The following is a 23,534-nucleotide window of genomic DNA, read 5'->3' as shown; positions in this document are numbered from 1 at the left end:
AAATCATACACCCCTATCAAAGAATGGTTCTGCGGTCTTTGACTATAGCCTATAGCGCATATTCTATATTTGTGGGTTAGGGTCGGGTGCAGGCCTCAGATTTAGCAATTGCGGGCAAGTGAACAAATAGCTGACCCGCGCACCACTAGTGTATGTGTCTAACCTTATCCATGTCGTCAGCGTTGGCGTTGTAGATCTTGGACAGGTAAGTTCTGAACTTCCTGAGGAACATGATGCACCTGTCCTGTGTCTCCTCCACCCCGCTACCGGCCTCCTCAGACAGACGCTGGAAGATCTACAAAACACAGAGATATATCAAAAGACAATTCATAACAAACACATTCTGTATGGGAAAACAGAAAAATGCTGGCAGAATTTTTTACTGGGAGCTGCACTTAAAAGCATGGTGATAAAGTGCAGGTGACAGACTCCAAGACCAAGGTCGAGCAGTGAACCCGTCACTATATACCCTAGCTAGGTGCCAGTTAGACGAGATGTTGTTGATGGTCTCCAGGGTAGCGATAGCCTCCTCTGTCCTCCCCTCGATGTCCAGGAGGGTCGCAAATGCTATCTTGGCCTCCTCCTCAAAGCCCTTCACTGATGGGATCTGCGATGAACACAAAATCCAATGAAAATAGAGCAATGCATACATTAAAACTGGTCTTGTCAATTTTCCAGCTTGGCAACAGTGATTACATGGCGCCGGAGTGAATAGCGGCCGTTTTACAGGCTCCTGACCAATTTTGCTATTTAGTGTCTTTTTTTGTCCTAATCTGAACTTTTTCTGTACATAATGTTTCCACCATTGTTTCCTATGACCGAAAAAAGCTTCTGAACATGAGAACAGCTATCACTAACCTCCATTTGGACGAGGACTTCTACTTCAATGAGTCGGATGCAAAAGAAATATGGATTATCCCGGACCAGGCCCTGATCCACGACACTCGTATAGAGGCTGGCACGCGAGCACCCTGGTGAGACTGTTTCTACCCTCGGTTCTATTGGCGAATGTGCAATCGCTGGAACGAAAATTGGACGAGCTCTGTTCGAGACTATCCTATCAACAGGACATTAAGAACTGTAAAATACTATGCTTCTTGGAGTCACAGCTGAACAAGGATATGGATAATATAAAGCTACCTGGTTTTTCAATGCATCGACAGTACAGAACGGCAGATCCAGGGTGGTGGTGGTGCGTCTCTTTATTAACAACAGCTGGTGCACAATCTCAAATAATAAGGAAGTATTGATGTTCTGCTCACCTGAGTTAGTGTAACTCATGATAAGCTGTAGACCATACTATTTACCAAGAGTATTCATCTGTATTTTTCATAGTTGTATTTACTGCCACAAACCGATGCTGGCACTAAGACCGCACTCAACAAGCTGTATACGGCCATAAGAAAACAAGAAAATGCTCATCCAGAGGCGGCGTTCCTAGTGGTCGGTGATTATTTTTACCCCTTTTTCGTGATATCCAATTGGTAGTTACAGTCTTGTCCCATTGCTGCAACTACCCTACGGACTCGTGAGAGGCGAAGGTCGAGAGCCATGCGTCCTTGGAAAAACACATCCCTGCCAAGCCACACTGCTCGCTTAACCCGGAAGCCAGCCGCACCACTGTGTCGGAGGAAACACCGTCCAACTGCAGGAGCCCGGCGCACCTCAAGAAGTCGCTAGAGCACGATGGGACAAGGAAATCCCGGCCAGCCAAACCCTGCCCTAAACCGGACGACGCTGGGCCCTGCGACGAACTATCAAACAGGCAAAGCGTCAATACAGGACTATGATCAAATCCTATTACACCAGCTCTGACACTTGTCGGATGTAGCAGGGCTTGCAAACTATCACGGAATAGAACGGGAGACCCAGCCGAGAGCTGCCCAGTGACACCAGCCTACCAAATGACCTAAATGCCATCTATGCTCGCGTCGAGGCAAGCAACACTGTCCATGTGTGAGAGAACCAGCTGTTCCAGAAGACTATGATCACTCTCTCCGTAGCCGATGTGAGTAAGACTTTTAAACAGGTTAACATTCACAAGGCCGCAGGGCCAGACGGATTACCAGGATGCATACTCAGAGCATGCACTGACCAGCTGTAACCTGTCTAAATGACTATCACCCTGTAGCACTCACATCTGCATCTATTAGGGATCCCAATTAGGGGCAACAGCTATACTTCCTGGGGTCCAAACACATCAAGTCAATTACATTACATATAAAACAAAAAATAAAACAGTACATCATATAACATTATTATACCACTACAAATCTACAATACTCAGCAAAAACATATCCTCCTCATGGACTGCACCAGATTTGCCAGTTCTTGCTGTGAGATGTTACCCCACTCTTCCACCAAGGCACCTGCAAGTTCCCGGACATTTCTGGGGGGAATGGCCCTAGCCCTAACCCTCTGATCCAACAGGTCCCAGACGTGCTCAATGGGATTGAGATCCGGGCTCTTCGCTGTCCATGGCAGAACACTGACATTCCTGTCTTGCAGGAAATCACGCACAGAACAAGCAGTATGGCTGGTGGCATTGTCATGCTGGAGGGTCATGTCAGGATGAGCCTGCAGGAAGGTTATCACATGAGGGAGGAGGATGTCTTCCCTGTAACGCACAGCGTTGAGATTGCCTGCAATGACAACAAGCTCAGTCCGATGATGCTGTGACACACCGCCCCAGACTATGACGGACACTCACCTCCAAATCGATCTCGCGCCAGAGTACAGGCCTCGGTGTAACACTCATTCCTTCGACGATAAAGACAAAACCGCGACTTGTCAGTGAAGAGCACTTTTGCCAGTCCTGTCTGGTCCAGCGACGGTGGGTTTCTGCCCATAGGCGACATTGTTGTTGGATATGTCTGGTGAGCACCTGCCTTACAACAGGCCTACAAGCCCTCAGTCCAGCCTCTCTCAACCTATTGCGGACAGTCTGTCCACTGATGGAGAGATTGTGCGTTCCTGGTGTAATTTGGGCAGTTGTTGTTGCCATCCTGTACCTCTCCCGCAGGTGTGATGTTCGGATGTACCGATCCTGTGCAGGTGTTGTTGTGACACGTGGTCTGCCACTGCAAGGACGATCAGCTGTCCGTCCTGTAGTGCTGTCTTAGGTGTCTCACAGTACGGACATCGCAATTTATTGCCCTGGCTACATCTGCAGGCCTCATGCCTCCTTGCAGCATGCCTAAGGCACTTTCACGCAGATTAGCAGGGACCCTGGACATCTTTCTTTTGGTGTTTTTCAGAGTCAGTAGAAAGGCCTCTTTTAGTGTCCTAAGTTTTCATAACTGTGACCTTAATTGCCTACCGTCTGTAAACTATTAGTGTCTTAATGACCATTCCACAGGTGCATGTTCATTAATTGTTTATGGTTCATTGAACAAGCATAGAAAACAGTGTTTAAAACCCTTTACAATGAAGATCTGTGCAGTTATTTGAATTTTACGAATTATCTTTGAAAGACAGGGTCCGGAAAAAGGGACGTTTATTTTTTGCTGAGTTTATGTATGTATGAAAGTGAGATTGACTTCATCCCTGCTTGTATTTATGGGAGGTATTGACATGTTGAATGCACCCGAGCTGTCTGAACTGCTGGAGCACAGCTCGGACACCCATGCATACCCCACAAGACATGCCACAAGACATTCACAGTCCCCAAGTCCAGAACAGACTATGGAAGGAGCACAATACTAAATAGAGCCATGACTACATGGAAATCTATTCCACATCAAGTAACTGACGCAAGCAGTAAAATTAGATTTAAAAAACAGATTAAAAAGACGGCGGGGACTGTAAAGCAACACAAGGCAGACACATGCATACACACACGATAACATATACACACACGTACACATGGATTTTGTACTGTATATATGTGATAGTGGTGGAGTAGGGGCCTGAGGGCACACAGTCTGAATGTATTGTAATGTTTTTAAAATTGTATAAACAGTCTGAATTTTGCTGGAACCTAGGAAGAGTAGCTGCTGCCGGGACCCATAATAAATACAAATATATATCCTGATTGCCTAGTCACTTTTAACCCTACCCACATGTACTGTGTACACAGTGTATTACCTCAATTACCTCGTACCCCTGCTCATTGACTCGGTACGGGTACTCCTTGTATATAGCCTTGTTATTGTTTTTACTGTGTTACCATTTCCCTTTTTATTTAGCAAATACTTGTCTTACTTTTTAACTCCGCATTGTTGTGAATGGGCTCGTAAGTCGGCATTTCACTGTAAAGTCTACACCTGTTGGATTCGGCGCATGTAACCAATAAAATGTAATATCAAAAGTCTACACACATGCCAATGCTTTAACTCAGCAGACTAACAGTGTTGGTCAGAGAAGCAGCTGTGGTGGTAGCTCACCTCTATGTCTCTAGAGGGGAAGTGTATGAACAGGGGGTCCAGGGATCCAGGGATGCCACGTCTCCTCTTGATCTTGTCCAGCAGGGGGAGCACCACGTTCCAGTAGTGAACACTCCGCCTTATGCACTCGTGGGCGTAGTATGAGTTCACACCAAACCCCTGGGAATTACATCAGAACAGATGTTTAATCCAAACGCAGAAATGTAATTTCTTCAAAATCATAAATTTTTACTAAGGACACCTCGTTCAGAGTCGCATTCTCACAGTTATTTCGTTTTACATAGTTATATAAAAGAGATTTTGTAGAATATTCTCGCTAGTCCGAGAGTTATAAATAATAATCATACAAAGTTATAAATACTATTGAGTAAATGCGGAGGTAAACATTTCAGACAGACACCTAGCTCATATGATCAAATCAAATCCATTTTTTTATTTGTCACATACACATGGTTAGCAGATGTTAATGCGAGTGTAGCGAAATGCTTGTGCTTCTAGTTCCGCCAATGCAGTAATAACCAACGAGTAATCTAACCTAACAATTACCTTATACACACAGTGTAAAGGGATGAAGAATATGTACATAAAAATATATGAATGAGTGATGGTACAGAACGGCATAGGCAAGATGCAGTAGATGGTACAGAGTACAGTATATACATATGAGATGAGTAATGTATGGTATGTAAACATTATATTAAGTGGCATTGTTTAAAGTGGCTAGTGATACATTTTTCACATCAATTTTTCCATTATTAAAGTGGCTGGAGTTGAGTCTGTATGTTGGCAGCAGCCACTCAATGTTAGTGGTGGCTGTTTAACAGTCTGATGTCCTTGAGATAGGGACCGAGAGACTGAAAAACAGCTTCTCCTTTGATGCACCTGTACTGACCTCGCCTTCTGGATGATAGCGGGGTGAACAGGCAGTGGCTCAGGTGGCTGTTGTCCTTGATGATCGTTATGGCCTTCCTGTAAAATCGGGTGGTGTAGGTGTCCTGGAGGGCAGGTAGTTTGCCCCCAGTGATGCGTTGTGCAGACCTCACTATCCTCTGGAGAGCCTTACGGTTGTGGGCGGAGCAGTTGCCGTACCAGGCGGTGATACAGCCCGACAGGATGCTCTCGATTGTGCATCTGTAAAAGTTTGTGAGTGTTTTTGGTAACAAGCTGAATTTCTTCAGCCTCCTGAGGTTGAAGTGGCGCTGCTGCGCCGCCTTCACCACGCTGTCTGTGTGGTTGGACCAATTCAGTTTGTCCGTGATGTGTACGCCGAGGAACTTAAAACTTTCTACCCTCTCCACTACTGTCCCGTCGATGTGGATAGGGGGGTGCTCCCTCTGCTGTTTCCTGAAGTCCACGATCATATCCTTTGTTTTGTTGACGTTGAGTGTGAGGTTATTTTCCTGACACCACACTCCGAGGGCCCTTACCTCCTCCCTGTAGGCCGTCTCGTCGTTGTTGGTAATCAAGCCTACCACTGTAGTGTCGTCTGCAAACTTGATGATTGAGTTGGAGGCGTGCATGGCCACGCAGTCATGGGTGAACAGGGAGTACAGGAGAGGGCTCAGAACGCACCCTTGTGGGGCCCCAGTGTTGAGGATCAGCGGGGTGGAGATGTTGTTACCTACCCTCACCATCAGGAAGTACAGTACCCAGTTGCACAGAGCGGGGTCGAGACCCAGGGTCTCGAGCTTGATGACGAGTTTGAAGGGTACTATGGCGTTAAATGCTGAGCTGTAGTCAATGAACAGCATTCTTACATAGGTATTCCTCTTGTGCAGATGGGTTAGGGCAGTGTGCAGTGTGGTTACGATTGCGTCGTCTATGGACCTATTGGGGCGGTAAGCAAATTGGAGTGGGTCTAGGGTGTCAGGTAGAGTGGAGGGGATAGTGTCAGGTAGAGTGGAGTCTCTCAAAGCACTTCATGATGACGGAAGTAAGTGCTACGGGGCGGTAGTCGTTTAGCTCAGTTACCTTAGCTTTCTTGTGAACAGTAACAATGGTGGCCCTCTTGAAGCATGTGGGAACCGCAGACTGGGATAAGGATAGATTGAATATGTCCGTAAACACACCAGCCAGCTGGTCTGCGCATGCTCTGAGGACGCGGCTGGGGATGCCGTCTGGGCCTGCAGCCTTGCGAGRGTTAACACGTTTAAATGTTTTACTGACGTCGGCTGCAGTGAAGGAGAGTCCGCAGGTTTTGGTAGCGGGCCGTGTCAGTGGCACTGTATTGTCCTCAAAGCGAGCAAAGAAGTTGTTTAGTCTGTCTGGGAGCAAGACATCCTGGTCCGCGACGGGGCTGGTTTTCTTTTTGTAATCCGTGATTGACTGTAGACCCTGCCACATACCTCTCGTGTCTGAGCTGTTGAATTGCGACTCTACTTTGTCTCTATACTGACCCTTAGCTTGTTTGATTGCCTTGCGGAGGGAATAGCTACACTGTTTGTATTCGGTCATGTTTCCGGTCACCTTGCCCTGATTAAAAGCAGTGGTTCGCGCTTTCAGTTTCGCGCGAAGGCTGCCATCAATCCACGGTTTCTGGTTTGGGAATGTTTTAATAGTTGCTGTGGGTACGACATCGCCGATGCACTTTCTAATGAACTCGCTCACCGAATCAGCGTATTCGTCAATGTTGTTGTTTGACGCAATGCGGAACATATCCCAGTCCACGTGATTGAAGCAATCTTGAAGCGTGGAATCAGATTGGTCGGACCAGCGTTGAACAGACCTGAGCGCGGGAGCTTCCTGTTTTAGTCTCTGTCTATAGGCTGGAAGCAACAAAATGGAGTCGTGGTCAGCTTTTCCGAAAGGAGGGTGGGGGAGGGCCTTATATGCGTCACGGAAGTTAGAATAACAATGATCCAGGGTTTTACCAGCCCTGKWAGCACAATCGATATGCTGATAGAATTTAGGGAGTCTTGTTTTCAGATTAGCCTTGTTAAAATCCCCAGCTACAATGAATGCAGCCTCAGGATATGTGGTTTCCAGTTTACATAAAGTCAAATAAAGTTTGTTCAGGGCTATCGATGTGTCTGCTTGGGGGGGAATATATGCGGCTGTGATTTTAATCTAAGAGAATTCTCTTGGTAGATAATGCGGTCGACATTTGATTGTGAGGAATTCTAAGTCAGGTGAACAGAAGGACTTGAGTTCCTGTATGTTGTTATGATCACACCACGTCTCGTTAATCATAAGGCATAGTGTGTGTAGTGTGTGACAGAAAAAGGCAGGTGTCTCATCTGGCTGAGGTGTGTGTACCGCTGAGCTGAGGTGCTGGGCCCAGTGTATGGGCAGGGCTGGTTGAAGGCCATGTTTCTCTCCGGCTCGCAAGGTGCTTAGTCCATGTTGAACCGTCATCCTCAGTTTGGCTGACATGCCAGGCCTACAAACACAGATACACAGAGAGTATTATACATACAGGCCCGCAGACAGAAGCAGAACCATAGTCATGTTAACCACAGAGCCATCAGTCAGCTTGACTTCTCCATCCTGGGCCTTTACATTTTAACGCTGACCTTATATCAGATCTTATGGTAACACTTTACTTCATAACCATGTCATAATAGTTGACAAATTGTCATAACCTGTCATATTGTCATAACACTGTCATGACCCATACATTTAGACCTGTTGTGACATATTGCATTATTTTATAGCTGTTATGACACCTACATAGGAGTGTCAAAACCCACATTTATTCAAACGTGTTTTTTCCCTGCCAAGAAGTTTCCTTTTGTTTGAAAGTTTTTTTAAAAAGTCCTTTGTTGTTGAAATGAATTCTTTACAGTCATGTTTTCCCCCCCCATCATATTTTAAATAACTTGTAGAAAATACACTTCATGCCACTGTCATAAAGCATTGTGACCATCCTGTGTCACATTACTTGGACTAAGAAAAAGCACTGACACTGTCATGAAGCATTATGACCATCATAATCATATAAGCCAGATAGGCCTATCACGTACATGCCCTTATGTCAGTAGTCAGTCAAAAAGAGGGTGTCCTGTCCTGCTCCTAAAATCTGCTACTGCATTCATCCCATTCATCAGAAACAGAGCATTGGGGTAGGGGTGAACAATTAAAATAATTTAATATGGTGAATTTCATACTGTTGACAAGTTGGCTATAGTGTAATGGAATGTTTTGCCTTATTTGGAAGGTTGAGACTCTTATGTAGGTGTCATAACCAGCCATAAAAATAACGCAATATGTCACAACAGCTCTAAAAAACAAAAATGCAACATTTTCAACTAAATAAATTCATTAGGCCCTAATCTCTGGATTTCACATGACTGGGTAGGGGCGTAGCCATGGGTGAGCATAGGCCCATCCACTTGGGAGCCAGGCCCAGCCAATCACAATGAGTTTCCCCCCCACAAAAGGGCTTTATTACAGACAGAAAAACTCAGTTTCATCAGCTGTCCGGGTGACTGGTCTCAGAAGTGAAGAAGCCGGATGTGGAGGGTCCTGGGATGGCGTGGTTACATGTAGTGAGATCGGTTAGACGTACTGCCAAATTCCCTAAAACGACGTTGGAGGTGACTTACGGTAGAGAAACTAACATTAAATTATCTGGCAACAACTCTGGTGGACATTCCTGCAGTCAGCATGCCAATTGCACGCTCCATCAAAACTTGAGACATCGGTAGCATTGTGTTGTGTGACCAAACGGCACATTTTAGAGTGGCCTTTTATTGTCCCCAGCAGAAGGTGCACCTGTGTAATGATCATGCTGTTTAATCAGCTTCTTGATAATCAATCCACCTGAAGGGTGTGGCATATCTTGGCAAAGAAGAAATGCTCACTAACAGGGATGTAAACAGATTATTGCACAAAATTTTAGAGAAATACGATTTCTGGGATCTTTTATTTCAGCTCATGAAACCAACACTTTACATGTTGCGCTTATATTTTTGTTCAGGATAGAGAGATATATAGACAACCCCTTGGGTTGTGCCGTGGCGGAGATCTTTGTGGGCTATACTCGGCCTTGTCTCAGGATGGTAAGTTGGTGGTTGAAGATATCCCTCGACGGGCCACCCCTCATAGCCTGGTTCCTCTCTAAATTTCTTCCTAGGTTTTGGCCTCTCTAGGGAGTTTTTCCAAGCCACCGTGCTTCTACACCTGCATTGCTTGCTGTTTGGGGTTTTAGGTTGGGTTTCTGTACAGCACTTTGATATATCAGCTGATGTAAGAAGGGCTATATAAATACATTTTATTTGAGATATATAGTACCAGACAAACGTTTGGACACACCTACTTATTCAAGGGTTTTTCTTTATTTGGACTATTTTCTATATTGTAGAATAATAGTGAAGACAAAAAAACTATGAAATAACACATATGGAACAAACACAGTGTTAAACCAATCAAAATATATTTTATATTTCAGATTCTTCAAAGTAGACACCCTTTGCCTTGCCATTCTCGCAATCAGCTTCATGAGGTAGTCACCTGGAATGCACTTCAATTAACAGGTGTGCCTTGTTAAAAGTTCATTTGTGGAATTTATTTTCTTCTTAATGCATTTGAGCCAATCAGTTGTGTTGTGACATGGTAGGGGTGGTATACAGAAGACAGCCCTATTTGGTAAAATACCAAGTCTATTTTATGGCAAGAACAGCTCAAATAAGCAAAGAGAAACAACAGTCCATCATTACTTTAAGACATGAAGGTCAGTCAATTTGGAAAATTTCAAGAACTTTGAAATTTTCTTCAAGTGCAGTCGCAAAAACCGTCAAGCGCTATGATGAAACTAGCTCTCATGAGGACCGCCACAGGAAAGGAAGACCCAGAGTTACCTCTGCTGCAGAGGACAAGTTCATTAGTTACCAGCCTCAGAAATTGCAGCCCAAATAAATGCTTCAGTTCAAGTAACAGACACATCTCAACATCAACTGTTAAGAGGAGAATGCGTTAATCAGGCCTTCATGGTCAATTGCTGCAAAGAAACCACTAATAAAGGACACCAGTAAGAAGAAGAGACTTGCTTGGGCCAAGAAACACGAGCAATGGACATTAGACTGGTGGAAATCTGTTCTTTGGTCTGATGAGGTCAAATATGAGGTTTTTGGTTCCAAATGCCATGTCTTTGTGAGACGCAGAGTAGGTGAAAGGATGATCTCCGCATGTGTGGATCCCGCTGTGAAGCATGGAGGTGGTGGAGTGATGGTGCTTTGCTGGTGACACGGTCAGTGATTTATTTAGAATTCAAGGCACACTTAACCAGCATGGCTACCACAGCATCCTGCAGCGATACGCCATCCCATCTGGTTTGGACTTATTGGGACTATCATTTGTTTTTCAACAGGACAATGACCCAACATACCACCAGGCTGTGTAAGGGCTATTTGACCAAGAAGGAGAGTGATGGGGTGCTGCATCAGATGACCTTGCCTCCACAATCACCCAACCTCAACCCAATTGAGAGATGGTTTGGGATGATTTGGATCGCAGAGTGAAGGAAAAGCAGCCAACAAGTGCTCAGCATATGTGGGAACTCCTTCAAGACTGTTGGAAAAGCATTCCAGGTGAAGCTGGTTGAGAGAATGCCAAGAGTGCACAAAGCTGTAATCAAGGCAAAGGGTGGCTACTTTGAAAAATCTCAAACCACTTTTTTGGTTACTACATGATTCCATATGTGTTACTTCATAGTTTTGATGTCTTCACTATTATTCTACAACATAGGAAAAAATTTAAATAAAGAAAAGCCCTTGAATGAGTAGGTGTTCAAACTTTTGACTGGTACTGTATATGTCATGACAGTGTTATGACGCTGGGTGTCAAGTAAAGTGTTACCGACATATAATATCAGTGATCAGTTCAAGTGAGGGAAGGAGGGAGGGAGGGAGCCTGGGTAATTTTTACAGAGCTTGTTTGTGTAGTCCCGTGTGGCTCAGTTGGTAGAGGATGGCAGTATGAAAAAAAAGCTGAAAATATATGTGTCACTCTGGAAAAGAGTGTCTGCTTAATTACTATAATGTAAAATGTAGTAAAACACTTGATTTCAGACAACTATCACATAACTACAGAGATTATAACCCATCGTGACTCACGCAGCTCGTTTGTGTATGAGCCTGTAGACTGCGTCCCACCAGTCCCTCTGTCTGTCTGTGAAGAGGAGGTGGAGGAGGGGCAGGGGCAGGCAGCGGGGCTCGTGTTGACCAGTAGAACTGATCCTGGCCCTTTCCTGGAGCTGGGTGTGACTGCACCACACCACCCCACACAGGAACACCTAGACAGGAGAGAGAGAGAGGAGGGAATCACCCCAGTGTATTGTTAGAAGAACCCAAACAAGTTCATTGCATTAGTTCTTAGTGCATTACAGGTCATTGTATGAATGAAAAATTAAGCAAAAGGAAACCATCAATGATATGAAGGACAGTATTAAGATTGTTATAAGGCCGTAACTGAACAGCATAGATATTGTTAGTGCTGAGCGAATAACCAATATTTGTTATTTTCCTGTTTTTAAACAACTAATTGACCGAGGTCGTTCAATTATTTGAATTCCATTTCGTTCCGTTTTTTTCTGAGCTCTATGCGCACATTGCGCTGCAGTTTCTCTAGAGATAAATCAGATCTAGCCCAAAATGTGCGATGTAGTAGGGAGTTGTAGTTTCCAACAGGCCAATGTTCTACATAGTTTAGTGCAGAAAACGTGATAATTAACTACAATAACCATAATCCATCGTGCAGCTAGTTGTCGGCCTGTGTGTTTTACGCCTGCTACGTAAGGGAAAGAAGAATGCGCGATCAAGAAGTTATTCCAAGAGAGCAGTTTCTTCATGAGGGAGTACCTGAAAATACATGATCTAAGTGATTGATAGTTGGTATTCAGCCGTCATAAAAGTATGCCTTATTTACTTCGAAGAACTCCTAAAAATAGTGATTTTGTCAGACATCAGCTCTATAGAGATGAGATGACTTGAAATAAAGTAATCAAATAAAACAAATGTAATATACACAACTGAAATATTTTATTAAAGTGATGTGAATAACTGATGGTTAATATGTAGTCATGGGCAGTCACTACCATCATGGGACTTTTTTAAATAGTTTTATTCTGTGATACAGCATTCAACCCACATAATGCATTTAATGTTAAAAATAATCCAACCCAAAATCAAAAATGATAATTATTTTGTAATAATCTAACCAGAACAACCCCAAGAGCACTAAATCACTCAGGACTAGATACTGTAGAGCCACCCCGACCACACCCACCTCCAGGTCTAGCAGGCAGATGGACTCTGGTGTGTTGGTGTCCAGTTTGGAGGTCTCCAGGTTGAGCCTGGGGAACAGCTGTTTGAGCCAGTCCCTCAGAGCAGGCCTCTGGGCCAAGAGAGACCATTGGAGGCCCAGCCAACACAGCTGCTGGAGGTCCCCACCATGGAGCTGGATGGAGCCTGGAGACAAAAAAGTTAGAGATCTTATGTGTGAGATCAACTGGGCTCCTGTTGTGTAGAGCCACACACACGCATCATACCGTTATCCCATTTGGTGAGGTCAGATATCTCTGGAGCCTGTGTGTTGATGGAGCGGATGTCATCGTTGCCAATGAAGGAAGTCCCGGCCGGAGCCAGAGGCCCAAACAAAAGCTCAAACAAAGCGTCCTGACCACTACGGTTCCCAAACGCCTCCACCACCTCTCTGACAAAGGTGTGTGTCTCGGGCTTGAGGTTGAGCAGCATGTGTCCAGCCTGGCTCTTTCGGTCACTGGCCAGTAGCTCCAGAGGCTGAGGAGGAGACTGGTCCCGTTTAGACACCTTGCTCTTTGGCCTGGGGACCTAAATATGAAAAGTAGGAAGAATGAAAATAAGAAATTGGATACACAGGGACTGTTATTTACTACAAAGCCTCTAGCTTGTGTGTGTGTGTTACCTGGTAGGCCAGCAGATAGCAGAGAACAGCCAGATCGATGACAGCCCGCCACTGCTGTTCTCTCTCCTGAGCCATCTTCAGCAGCAGAGTGCCAGCATGCAGGTACAGATGTCCCCTCATCTCCACATAGACCCCAGACAGATCTTCTGTTACACTGCCCTCTGCCTTCTTCAGGCCCTGCATCGCACAGTCAAAACTACACAGAGAGAGAGAAATTAGGTTAAATACTCACACACACAGTGCTACAATCTAATAGGACTCTACGGAGTGGTGCTCTAATGAAGGAGCTCTGTTGGTAGACTAGTACAGCATTCACATGTCCCTGCCTAGCCTGGATGTGACAAACACACCTCCAGAGGGCCTGGATGCTAGGCTGCAGTCCTTTCCCCTGCAGAGTCAGTCTCAGCAGGCTGCAGTGGGCCAAAAGTAGCTCTCTCTGCTGATGTTGACTCATCTTCTCATTGGATGAAACACTGGGCTGGGCTAGGGATTCCTGAGAAACACACAATTCACCACTTTACCATTGTACATGTAATTCCATAAGAACATAATTGTATTTTGTGAGCATCCTGCTGACCTGTAGAGTATGTACTACAGTAGAGTACCAGTCCAAGCTGGATCTAAGCAGGCCTCTCTTCTCTGTGGCCAGACAGTGTTTGACAGCCTCCTCCAGCCTGCCATCGGAGGAGAACAACTGAACCAGCTTGATGTTGATATGGGAATCGCCAGGCCTCACAGCCAGCTCTGCCTGCAGTAGGTCAAACAACTGGTTCCATCCCTGCTGGCCCTGTTGATTCAGTAGGTGCTCCTAGAGGGAGAGTTAAGTAAAGCAAGGATTTTTTAAACAGTTGTTTCTAGCCCCCATGCCCATCTGCTGCTAAACAACTGCTCCTACGGGGAGAGAGAGTGTGGAGGGCATATGCATTAAACAGCTGCCAGCTCATCAACAGGCACTCCTGGCAAGGGGGTGAGTGGTGCGGGTAGTGATCATGTGTCAACCCAGTGCCACAGTTTGTAAACAATCCTCCAGTCACAATGCAGACTTTAGCCTTGACCCACTATTTTAGGTTAGGCAAACCATTTTAAACAACCTAAAAATAATTTTAATACAGGAAATCAATAATGTGTTAGAGCTCTTACCTTGAGGTTGAAGACAGCAAGGTGTCCAGGCAGCAGCTTGGCAGCTTTCTCCACCCAGAACTCTGCTCTGTTGTCTCTCTCGGTCTTACTGACCAGCAGCTCAGCCACCTTCAAAACCAGGTCCCTCTGGGGTGGGTTCAGGTCCACAGACCGCTGGGCGGACACACACACACAATTAAAGACCAGAAAGCTGGGCAGTATGGGCTAAAACTGCATCAGAATGAGAATGAGTTGCCAATTCCTTATATAATTGTGTTCTATGCTTATTGCATTACATTTATAAAACACACTCTATAGTTAGTATAATAGTATTTGGCTAAAATGCTGCTAGCAGTACTGCAATGCCATGCGCAACAAACAGCATTCATTTTCCAGAATGAATGTTCATTGATACTCCTGTTAAGTAACATCTGCTCTGCGAGCAATTTGAAGAGTTGAGACATAAAAAGGGTATCATTAGAAAGGTTAACTTCTCTATTACAGTAAAATAATGTCTCTGTTTCAGTGTCCATGTGACTGTTTCTGTTGGACCAAACCTCAAATGCAAATAGTGAGTTGAAACCGCTTGTCAGAGAGGAAAAAGTGATCTCTCATCTTTGTTGTTGTGAGTGGCAGGGGGAGGGGCTTGGTGTGTGAAAACAGAGAGAAAGAGGCAAAGAGAGAGGTTTCACTTTCGCCAAAATCTGTCCTCCCTCCTTTGGGACAACAACTCCCATTGTTAGGGAAGAGACATGAGCATGTCGTCATTATATACAAATCACTGGTTTAAGTGGGAAGGTGCACACAGCACAGAAGGAGCAAAGGAGACAAGACCAAAAAGACATGAGAACAAGCGGACATAAACGCTCATAAAAAGGAGAATTAAAAACATTTCTTGCAAAACAGGCATTTGGAATATCACGCTAAAACAATAATTTGATATATTCCCTAGCACTAATCACATACACAACTTGTTTCTTCAAAAACAAATCAATCATATCAAACTGGATGACTGCCAAAGCCTAAAGGACAGGGTAAAATAATACTATAGCAATAGTATGTAAGTGAGCAACTGAGAAGGATCTTACCTTGTAACATCCTATGGCCTTGTTGATATCTCCTTCCCTCTCATAAAGTTTGCCCAGGAACTTGTGTGCTTTGGGGTCTCTTTCCGCCACCTTCAAATATGCTGATACATGTCTAACAGAGGGGACCAGGCATTCAGAACCACAATACACACAAAAACGGCATCGTTACCCACTTCAATGTCAACAATGTCTGCGTTGGTTGTGTTCAGGGCTTACCTTTTAGCAAGTTCATACTCCTTAGCCTCGAAGTATAATCTAGCAAATAAAAATCCTTTAATTGGTTTCTGTGGAAAGATCATATAGGCCTAATTTAAAGTAAGGTTACACTCTTGGTTATAATAACTAGATCGCTAACGTTACAGATTACATACATATGACATCTTTAGTTAGCTAAAAATGGTAGCTAGTTAGCTGGATCCATTCAAGTATACATTGCTAACTATGTACAAATCAAGTAAGAAAGGTAATGATGGCTCTTTTCCAACGGATCGTAGGAAGATTGACAGAGCCATAACTTTAGCTAGTTAGCCGGCAAAAAGCAAGCTGATGGACAGGTTTCAAAAGCTAGCAAGCCCTGCTGCCCGCATTTTCAACGAGGAAGTGTTCCTTGCGATGGATTAACTTGAGGTGTCCCAGTTCCCATTTTAGTTAGCCACGATAGTTAGCCAAATTGATCCGTTAGCTACTTATTGTTTCAAAGTTAGTCTATTAATAGTATTTTGATAGCTACGTTCAATGCTTAATGTACTATTAGCTGTAATAGCTACCAGCTAGGTGTAGCTAAATGCCAGGCCAAGATGGCAGTAGCAGTTAGCTTAGCCTAGCTAGCTAGGTAGTATACGCAGGCTGAAGAGCTGGTTGGGGCTGGGTTTGACTCACCTCTTTGAGTGAAGGAGAGGAACTCTCTACTGAATTAATATATTCGTCCACTTCGGCCTTATTTCGCCGCATGGCTGTGTAAAGCGTATTTTCTTATAATTCAAAACTAAAATTGCATAGAGTGACAAAACTCATCCGGAAAAAGCAGGAATCGTAAATATTTCCCCCACTGCTTAGCTAATTAGCCATGTCTCCCCGCTTCTGCCACGAGAACGTCAAATGCAAGCGGTAGTCACGTGGTACAAAACGTAATTGAACCATGACCTGTGATTGGTCGATACATAGCCGATACGTTTTGAAAACGCACATTTTAACGCAGTAAAAAAAGAAACGTCCTCTCACTGTCAACTGCGTTTATTTTCAGAAAACTTATCATGTGTAAATATTTGTATGAACATAACAAGATTCAACAACTGAGACATAAACTGAACAAGTTCCACAGACATGTGGCTAACATAAATGGAATAATGTGTCCCTGAACAAAGGGGGGGGCAAAATCAAAAGTAACAGTCAGTATCTGGTGTGGCCACCAGCTGCATTAAGTACTGCAGTGCATCTCCTCCTCATGGACTGCACCAGATTTGCCAGTTCTTGCTGTGAGATGTTACCCCACTCTTCCACCAAGGCACCTGCAAGTTCCCTGACATTTCTGGGGGGAATGGCCCTAGCCCTAACCCTCTGATCCAATAGGTCCCAGACGTGATCAATGGGATTGAGATCTGGGCTCTTCGCTGTCCATGGCAGAACACTGACATTCCTATTTTGCAGGAAATCACACATAGAACGAGCAGTATGGCTGGTGGCATTGTCATGCTGGAGGGTCATGTCAGGATGAGCCTGCAGGAAGGGTACCACATAAGGGAGGAGGATGTCTTCCCTGTAACGCACAGCGTTGAGATTGCCTGCAATGACAACAAGCTCAGTCCGATGATGCTGTGACATACCGCCCCAGACCATGACGAACACTCCACCTCCAAATCGATCCCGCTCCAGAGTACAGGCCTCGGTGTAACATTCAGTTCTTCGACGATAAACGCGAATCCGACCATCACCCCTGGTGAGACAAAACCGCGACTCGTTAGTGAAGAGCCCTTTTTGCCAGTCCTGTCTGGTCCAGCGACGGTGGGTTTGTGCCCATAGGCGACGTTGTCGGTGATGTCTGGTGAACACCTGCCTTACAACAGGCCTACAAGCCCTCAGTCCAGCCTCTCTCAGCCTATTGCGGACAGTCTGGGCACTGATGGAGGGATTGTGCGTTCCTGGTGTAACTCGGGCAGTTGTTGTTGCCATCCTGTACCTGTCCTGCAGGTGTGATGTTCGGATGTACCGATCCTGTGCAGGTGTCGTTACACGTGGTCTGCCACTGCGAGGACGATCAGCTGTCTGTCCTGTCTCCCTGTAGGGCTGTTTTAGGCATCTCACAGTACGGACATTGCAATTTATTGCCCTGGCCATATTTGCAGGCCTCATGTCTCCTTGCAGCATGCCTAAGGCATGTTCACACAGATGAGCAGGGACCCTGGGCATCTTTCTTTTGGTGTTTTTCAGAGTCAGTAGAAAGGCCTCTTTAGTGTCCTAAGTTTTCATAACTGTGACCTTAATTGCCTACCGTCTGTAAACTGTTAGTGTCTTAACGACCGTTCCACAGGTGCATGTTCATTAATTGTATATGGTTCATTGAACAAACATGGGAAACAGTGTTTAAACCTTTTACAATGAAGATCTGTGAAGGATTTTTCTTTTTAACGAATTATCTTTGAAAGACAGGGTCCTGAAAAAGGGGCGTTTCTTTTTTTTCTGAGTTTATGACTCGCACTGCTCAGTAACATCACAGATCAAACAATGAGACAGATATCAGCCAAATCGGGCTATCTTCTGTATGTATTTTATTTTTATTTTATTTTATTTAACCTTTATTTAACCAGGTAGGCTAGTTGAGAACAAGTTCTCATTTACAACTGCGACCTGGCCAAGATAAAGCAAAGCAGTGCAACACAAACAATAACACAGAGTTACACATGGAATAAACAAACATACAGTCAATAATACAATAGAAAAAGTCTATATACAGTGTGTGCAAATGAGGTAGGATAACGGAGGTAAGGCAATAAATAGGCCATAGTGGCGAAAAAATTACAATATAGCAATTAAACACTGGAGTGATAGATGTGCAGAAGATGAGTGTACAAGTAGAGATACTGGGGTGCAAAAGAGGGAAATAAATAAAATAGATAACAGTATGGGGATGAGGTAATTGGATGGGCTAATTACAAGTGCGCTATGTACAGGTGCAGTGATCTATGAGCTGCTCTGACAGCTTGTGCTTGAAGCTAGTGAGGGAGATATGAGTCTCCAGCTTCAGAGATTTTTGCAGTTCGTTCCAGTCATTGGCAGCAGAGAACTGGAAGGAAAGGCGGCCGAAGGAGGAATTGGCTTTGGGGGTGACCAGTGAAATATACCTGCTGGAGCGCGTGCTATGGGTGGGTGCTGCTATTGTGACCAGTGAGCTGAGATAAGGCGGGGCTTTACCTAGCAAAGACTTATAGATGACCTGGAGCCAGTGGGTTTGGCAATGAATATGAAGCCAGGGCCAGCCAACGAGAGCATACAGGTCGCAATGGTGGGTAGTATATGGGGCTTTGGTGACAAAACGGATGGCCCTGTGATAGACTGCATCCAATTTGCTGAGTAGAGTGTTGGAGGCTATTTGTAAATGACATTGCCGAAGTCAAGGATTGGTAGTCAGTTTTACGTGGGTGTGTTTGGCAGCATGAGTGAAGGATGCTTTGTTGCAAAATAGGAAGCTGATTCTAGATGTAATTTTGGACTGGAGATGCTTAATGTGAGTCTGTAAGGAGAGTTTACAGTCTAACCAGACACCTAGGTATTTGTAATTGTCCACATATTCTAAGTCAAAACCGTCCAAAGTAGTGATGCTGGGTGGGCGGGCAGGTGTGGGCATCGATCGGTTGAAGAGCATGCATTTTGTTTTACTTGCATTTAAGAGCAGTTGGAGGCCATGGAAGGAGAGTTGTATGGCATTAAAGCTCGTCTGGAGGTTAGTTAACACAGTGTCCAAAGAAGGGCCAGAAGTATACAGAATGGTGTGGTCTGCGTAGAGGTGGATCAGAGATTCACCAGCAGCAAGAGCGACATCATTGATGTATACAGAGAAAAGAGTCGGCCCGAGGATTGAACCCTGTGGAACCCCCATAGAGACCGCCAGAGGTAGGGACAACAAGCCCTCCGATTTGACACACTGAACTCTGTTTGAGAAGTAGTTGGTGAACCAGGTGAGGCAGTCATTTGAGAAACCAAGGCTGTTGAGTCTGCCGATAAGAATGTGATGATTGACAGAGTCGAACGCCTTGGCCAGGTCGATGAATACAGCTGCACAGTATTGTCTCTTATTGATGGCGGTTATGATATCGTTTAGGACCTTGAGCGTGGCTGAGGTGCACCCATGACCAGCTCGGAAACCAGATTGCATAGTGGAGAAGGTACGGTGGGATTCGAAATGGTCGGGGATCTGTTTGTTAACTTGGCTTTTTGTATACCAACCCTATACCAACCCTATATCAACCCATTTTGTATACTGGAGTGATAGATGTGCAGAAGATGAGTGTACCCTACCTTGTCACAACACAACTGATTGGTTAAAAAGCATTAAGAAGTAAATCAATTCCACAAATAAACTTTGACAAGGAACACCTGTTAATTGAAATGCATTCCAGGTGACTACCTCGCGAAGCTGGTTGAGAGAGGTATGAATTTTCAAGAGTGTGCAAAGCGGTCATCAAGGCAAAGGGTGGCTACTTTGAAGAATCTGAAATATAAAATATATTTTGATTTGTTTAATAGTTTTTTGGTTACTACATGATTCCATATGTGTTATTTCATAGTTGTAATGTCTTCACTATTATTCTACATTGTAGAAAATAGTACAAATAAAGAAAAACCCTTGAATGAGTAGGTGTGTCCAAACTCTTGACTGAAGATGAGAATTATGAATTTTCTACTCCACTGGTCTAGGTAAGAAATTACGAGTCCTCACTGTCCGATAAGCAGTCAGTACAAATGTATCTGAAACCAAGACAAGACCTAGACACTCAATATGTGGTCTCGAGACCGGATTCACTACAACACTGCCATCTCTAGACAATGTACCTCAATCGCTCCCAAACACATTGAAGATCATAGAAAATTCAGCTTCATCTCAAATTATGAAATTAATACAACCAAATCAGCGCTACTGCCTCTCAATACCTTGATGAAGGACTCCATCTCTACTTATGGAATCCCAATAGTTTCCCATTTTAAGTATTTGGGAGTAGATATACAGTTGAAGTCGGTAGTTTACATACACTTAGGTTGGAGTCATTAAAACTCGTTTTTCAACCACTCCACAAATTTCTTGTTAACAAACTATAGTTTGGTTAGGACATCTACTTTGTGCATGACACCAGTAATTTTTCCAACAATTGTTTACAGACAGATTATTTCACTTATAATTCACTGTATCACAATTCCAGTGGGTCAGAAGTTTACATACACTAAGTTGACTGTGCCTTTAAACGGCTTGGAAATTCGAATTATGTCTGGCTTAAAAGCTTCTGATAGGCTAATTGCACATAATTTGAGTCAATTGGAGGTGTACCTGTGGATGTATTTCAAGGCCTATTTCAAACTCAGTGCCTCTTTGCTTGACATATGGGAAAATCAAAAGAAATCAGCCAAGACCTCATAAAAAGATTGTAGACTCCACAAGTCTGGTTCATCCTTGGGAGCAATTTCCAAACGCCTGAAGGTACCACGTTCATCTGTACAAACAATAGTACGCAAGTATACACACCATGGGACCACGCAGCCGTCATACCGCTCAGGAAGGAGATGCGTTCGGTCTCCTAGTGTGGACGTACTTTGGTGCGAAAAGTGCAACTCAATCTCAGAACAACAGCAAAGGACCATGTGAGATGCTGAGGAAACAGATACAAAAGTATCTATATCCACAGTAAAATGAGTCCTATATTGCATAACCTGAAAGGCTGCTCAGCAAGGAAGAGCACATGCTCCAAAACTGCCATAAAAAGCCAGACTACGGTTTGCAACTGCACATGGGGACAAATATCGTACTTTTTGGAGAAATGCTCTGGTTATGAAAAAAATAGAACTGTTTGGCCATTATGACCATCGTTATGTTTGGTGTCATGTCGTTGCCTCTTTGGGTACAGCGAGCACTAACCCCCCCCTCTGCACCAGCCCTTTTCTATGCACAATCCCCCTACCTCCCTGTCTCCTACACCCAGGCTGCTGTGGTCAGAGAGGTCGTAAATTCCTGGAGGAGATTATCTCCTCATGGCCACAGTATAGAGAGAGAGTGAGTTTACATAGAGAGGAATTTATTCCACCTCACAGAACTTGAGGTCCAAACAATATTTATGTTCTGGAGAAGGTATAAAAGATCGGTGAAGAATCCAGCTACGAACTGGTCCGTATGGTACAATTTTGTGAAACTCATGAGAGACAATACGGCCACATTACCATAACGCTGTTTATACAATAGCCTCAGATATGAGGCTTACATCTAATTGTTGTATAAGATGAATGAGTGAGGATGATACTGTTTGTGAAATTGTGTAATGAGATTTTGGACTGTTTAATGAAGGAAACTCCAATTCCCTTTGGAGTTTAACTAAATCAGAGGACCGCCCATGAGCACAGTTATGGCCCTTTTCTGCTCTTCCGAATAAAACCCCCACCCGGGGTTTCTATCAGCAGACCAGCTTACCTCGATAACGAGAGGGCCCAGGTTTGAGAGGAGACCGAGCTTACCTCAATTACGAGATGGCTAAAGGTTGCAGACCAGCTTACCACGAGAGGGCCAAGGTTTGAGTAGAGACCATAAACCTGAGTATAAGCTAAGGTTTGAGTAGATGGCTGAATCTTTTAACCATACCACTAGGTTAAACTCTTAGACTATCGATACCGACAGAATAAGAACAAGTCTTTGATATTAATTACTAGTCTGCAGCTAGGAATTCGGTATCATTGAACGCGAAGACCGACAACCGCCGAAACATCTATTCTATAACGACATGAATGAATGTCACTCTGAACTATTCATTCTAACCACAAGAGAGAGAGAGAGAGAGAGGGCGGACAGACTCTCCAACAGAAACAAACTATTAAATAGAGAACCCAACAACACACTTGAGCATAAATATATATATTGATTGAAATTGTTCCTGAATGAGTGAGCGTTCATGTGCAAAGGATTAGCATTTCAATTGTTATAATATTCAACTCTGTAGTGTCTCATCTCAGTTGACCCCCACTTCCCCTTTTGTCCACCAACCCGCGATACCGGTTTAAACCACTAGGGCACATTTCTCCTATAATTTCCTTGTAACCATATCTACTGTTTGTTATGCATTTCTGTTAATTACTTAGTTAGTAAATAAATGATTTTAAGACAATTGATGTATGGATGACTCATAGTGAAGATTGAGTTGGTGAAGATAACCAACAATTTACGACGTTTGGAATGAGACCAACGTGAGGTAATTAATAATTCATTAATTCTAAGACTAATTGATCAGATATTAAGATATCTGAAAGTTATGTTAGGAAAATTATAACTTTGTAATCTGAATATTTTCCTTTTTGCGCCGACTTCCTAGTTAATTACAGTTACAAGATTAATCAGTTTATTCGCATAATAATAATTACAGAGAGTTATTTGATAAATAAGTTTAATGATGCCAAAGACACGACAGGAAGAAAAAGGGGGAGGCTTGCAAGCCGAAGAACACCATCCCAACCGTGAAGCACGGGGGTGGCAGCATCATGTTGTGGGGGTGCTTTGCTGCAGGAGGGACTGGTGTACTTCACAAAATAGATTGCATCATGAGGCAGGAAAATTATGTGGATATATTGAAGAAACATCTCAAGACATCAGTCAGGAAGTTAACGCTTGGTCGCAAATGGGTCTTCCAAATGGACAATGACCCCAAGCATACTTCCAAAGTTGTGTCAAAATGGCTTAAGGACAACAAAGTCAAGGTATTGGAGTGGCCATCACAAAGCCCTGACCTCAATCCTATAGAACATTTGTGGGCAGAACTTAAAAAGTGTGTGTGAGCAAGGAGGCCTACATGCCTGACTCAGTTACACCAGCTCTGTC

At 44.1% G+C, this 23,534-nt stretch overlaps 1 protein-coding gene across 1 annotated transcript in view; it reads right to left on the bottom strand.

The window, feature by feature from the left end:
* LOC111959283 (E3 SUMO-protein ligase RanBP2) overlaps positions 1-16,565 on the bottom strand; it is a 51,328-nt gene extending 34,763 nt beyond the window's left edge. The window contains exons 1-14 of the mRNA XM_070437762.1: positions 16,352-16,565; positions 15,689-15,756; positions 15,473-15,584; positions 14,406-14,558; positions 13,843-14,073; positions 13,616-13,758; positions 13,266-13,461; positions 12,871-13,171; positions 12,609-12,790; positions 11,438-11,616; positions 7,641-7,764; positions 4,386-4,544; positions 470-607; positions 164-295 (exon numbers count right to left, since the gene is read on the bottom strand). Coding sequence (XP_070293863.1) covers positions 164-295; positions 470-607; positions 4,386-4,544; positions 7,641-7,764; positions 11,438-11,616; positions 12,609-12,790; positions 12,871-13,171; positions 13,266-13,461; positions 13,616-13,758; positions 13,843-14,073; positions 14,406-14,558; positions 15,473-15,584; positions 15,689-15,756; positions 16,352-16,423 — 2,190 coding nt within the window. The 5' untranslated portion in view covers positions 16,424-16,565. The remainder of the gene's footprint in view (positions 1-163; positions 296-469; positions 608-4,385; positions 4,545-7,640; positions 7,765-11,437; positions 11,617-12,608; positions 12,791-12,870; positions 13,172-13,265; positions 13,462-13,615; positions 13,759-13,842; positions 14,074-14,405; positions 14,559-15,472; positions 15,585-15,688; positions 15,757-16,351) is intronic.
* Positions 16,566-23,534: the final 6,969 nt, after the last annotated feature.

Source organism: Salvelinus sp. IW2-2015, linkage group LG36 (assembly GCF_002910315.2).
Source record: "Salvelinus sp. IW2-2015 linkage group LG36, ASM291031v2, whole genome shotgun sequence".
Classification (NCBI taxonomy): Eukaryota; Metazoa; Chordata; class Actinopteri; order Salmoniformes; family Salmonidae; genus Salvelinus; species Salvelinus sp. IW2-2015.
Note: the sequence above shows the minus strand (reverse complement) of the source record. Positions and strands in the feature narration are given on the sequence as shown.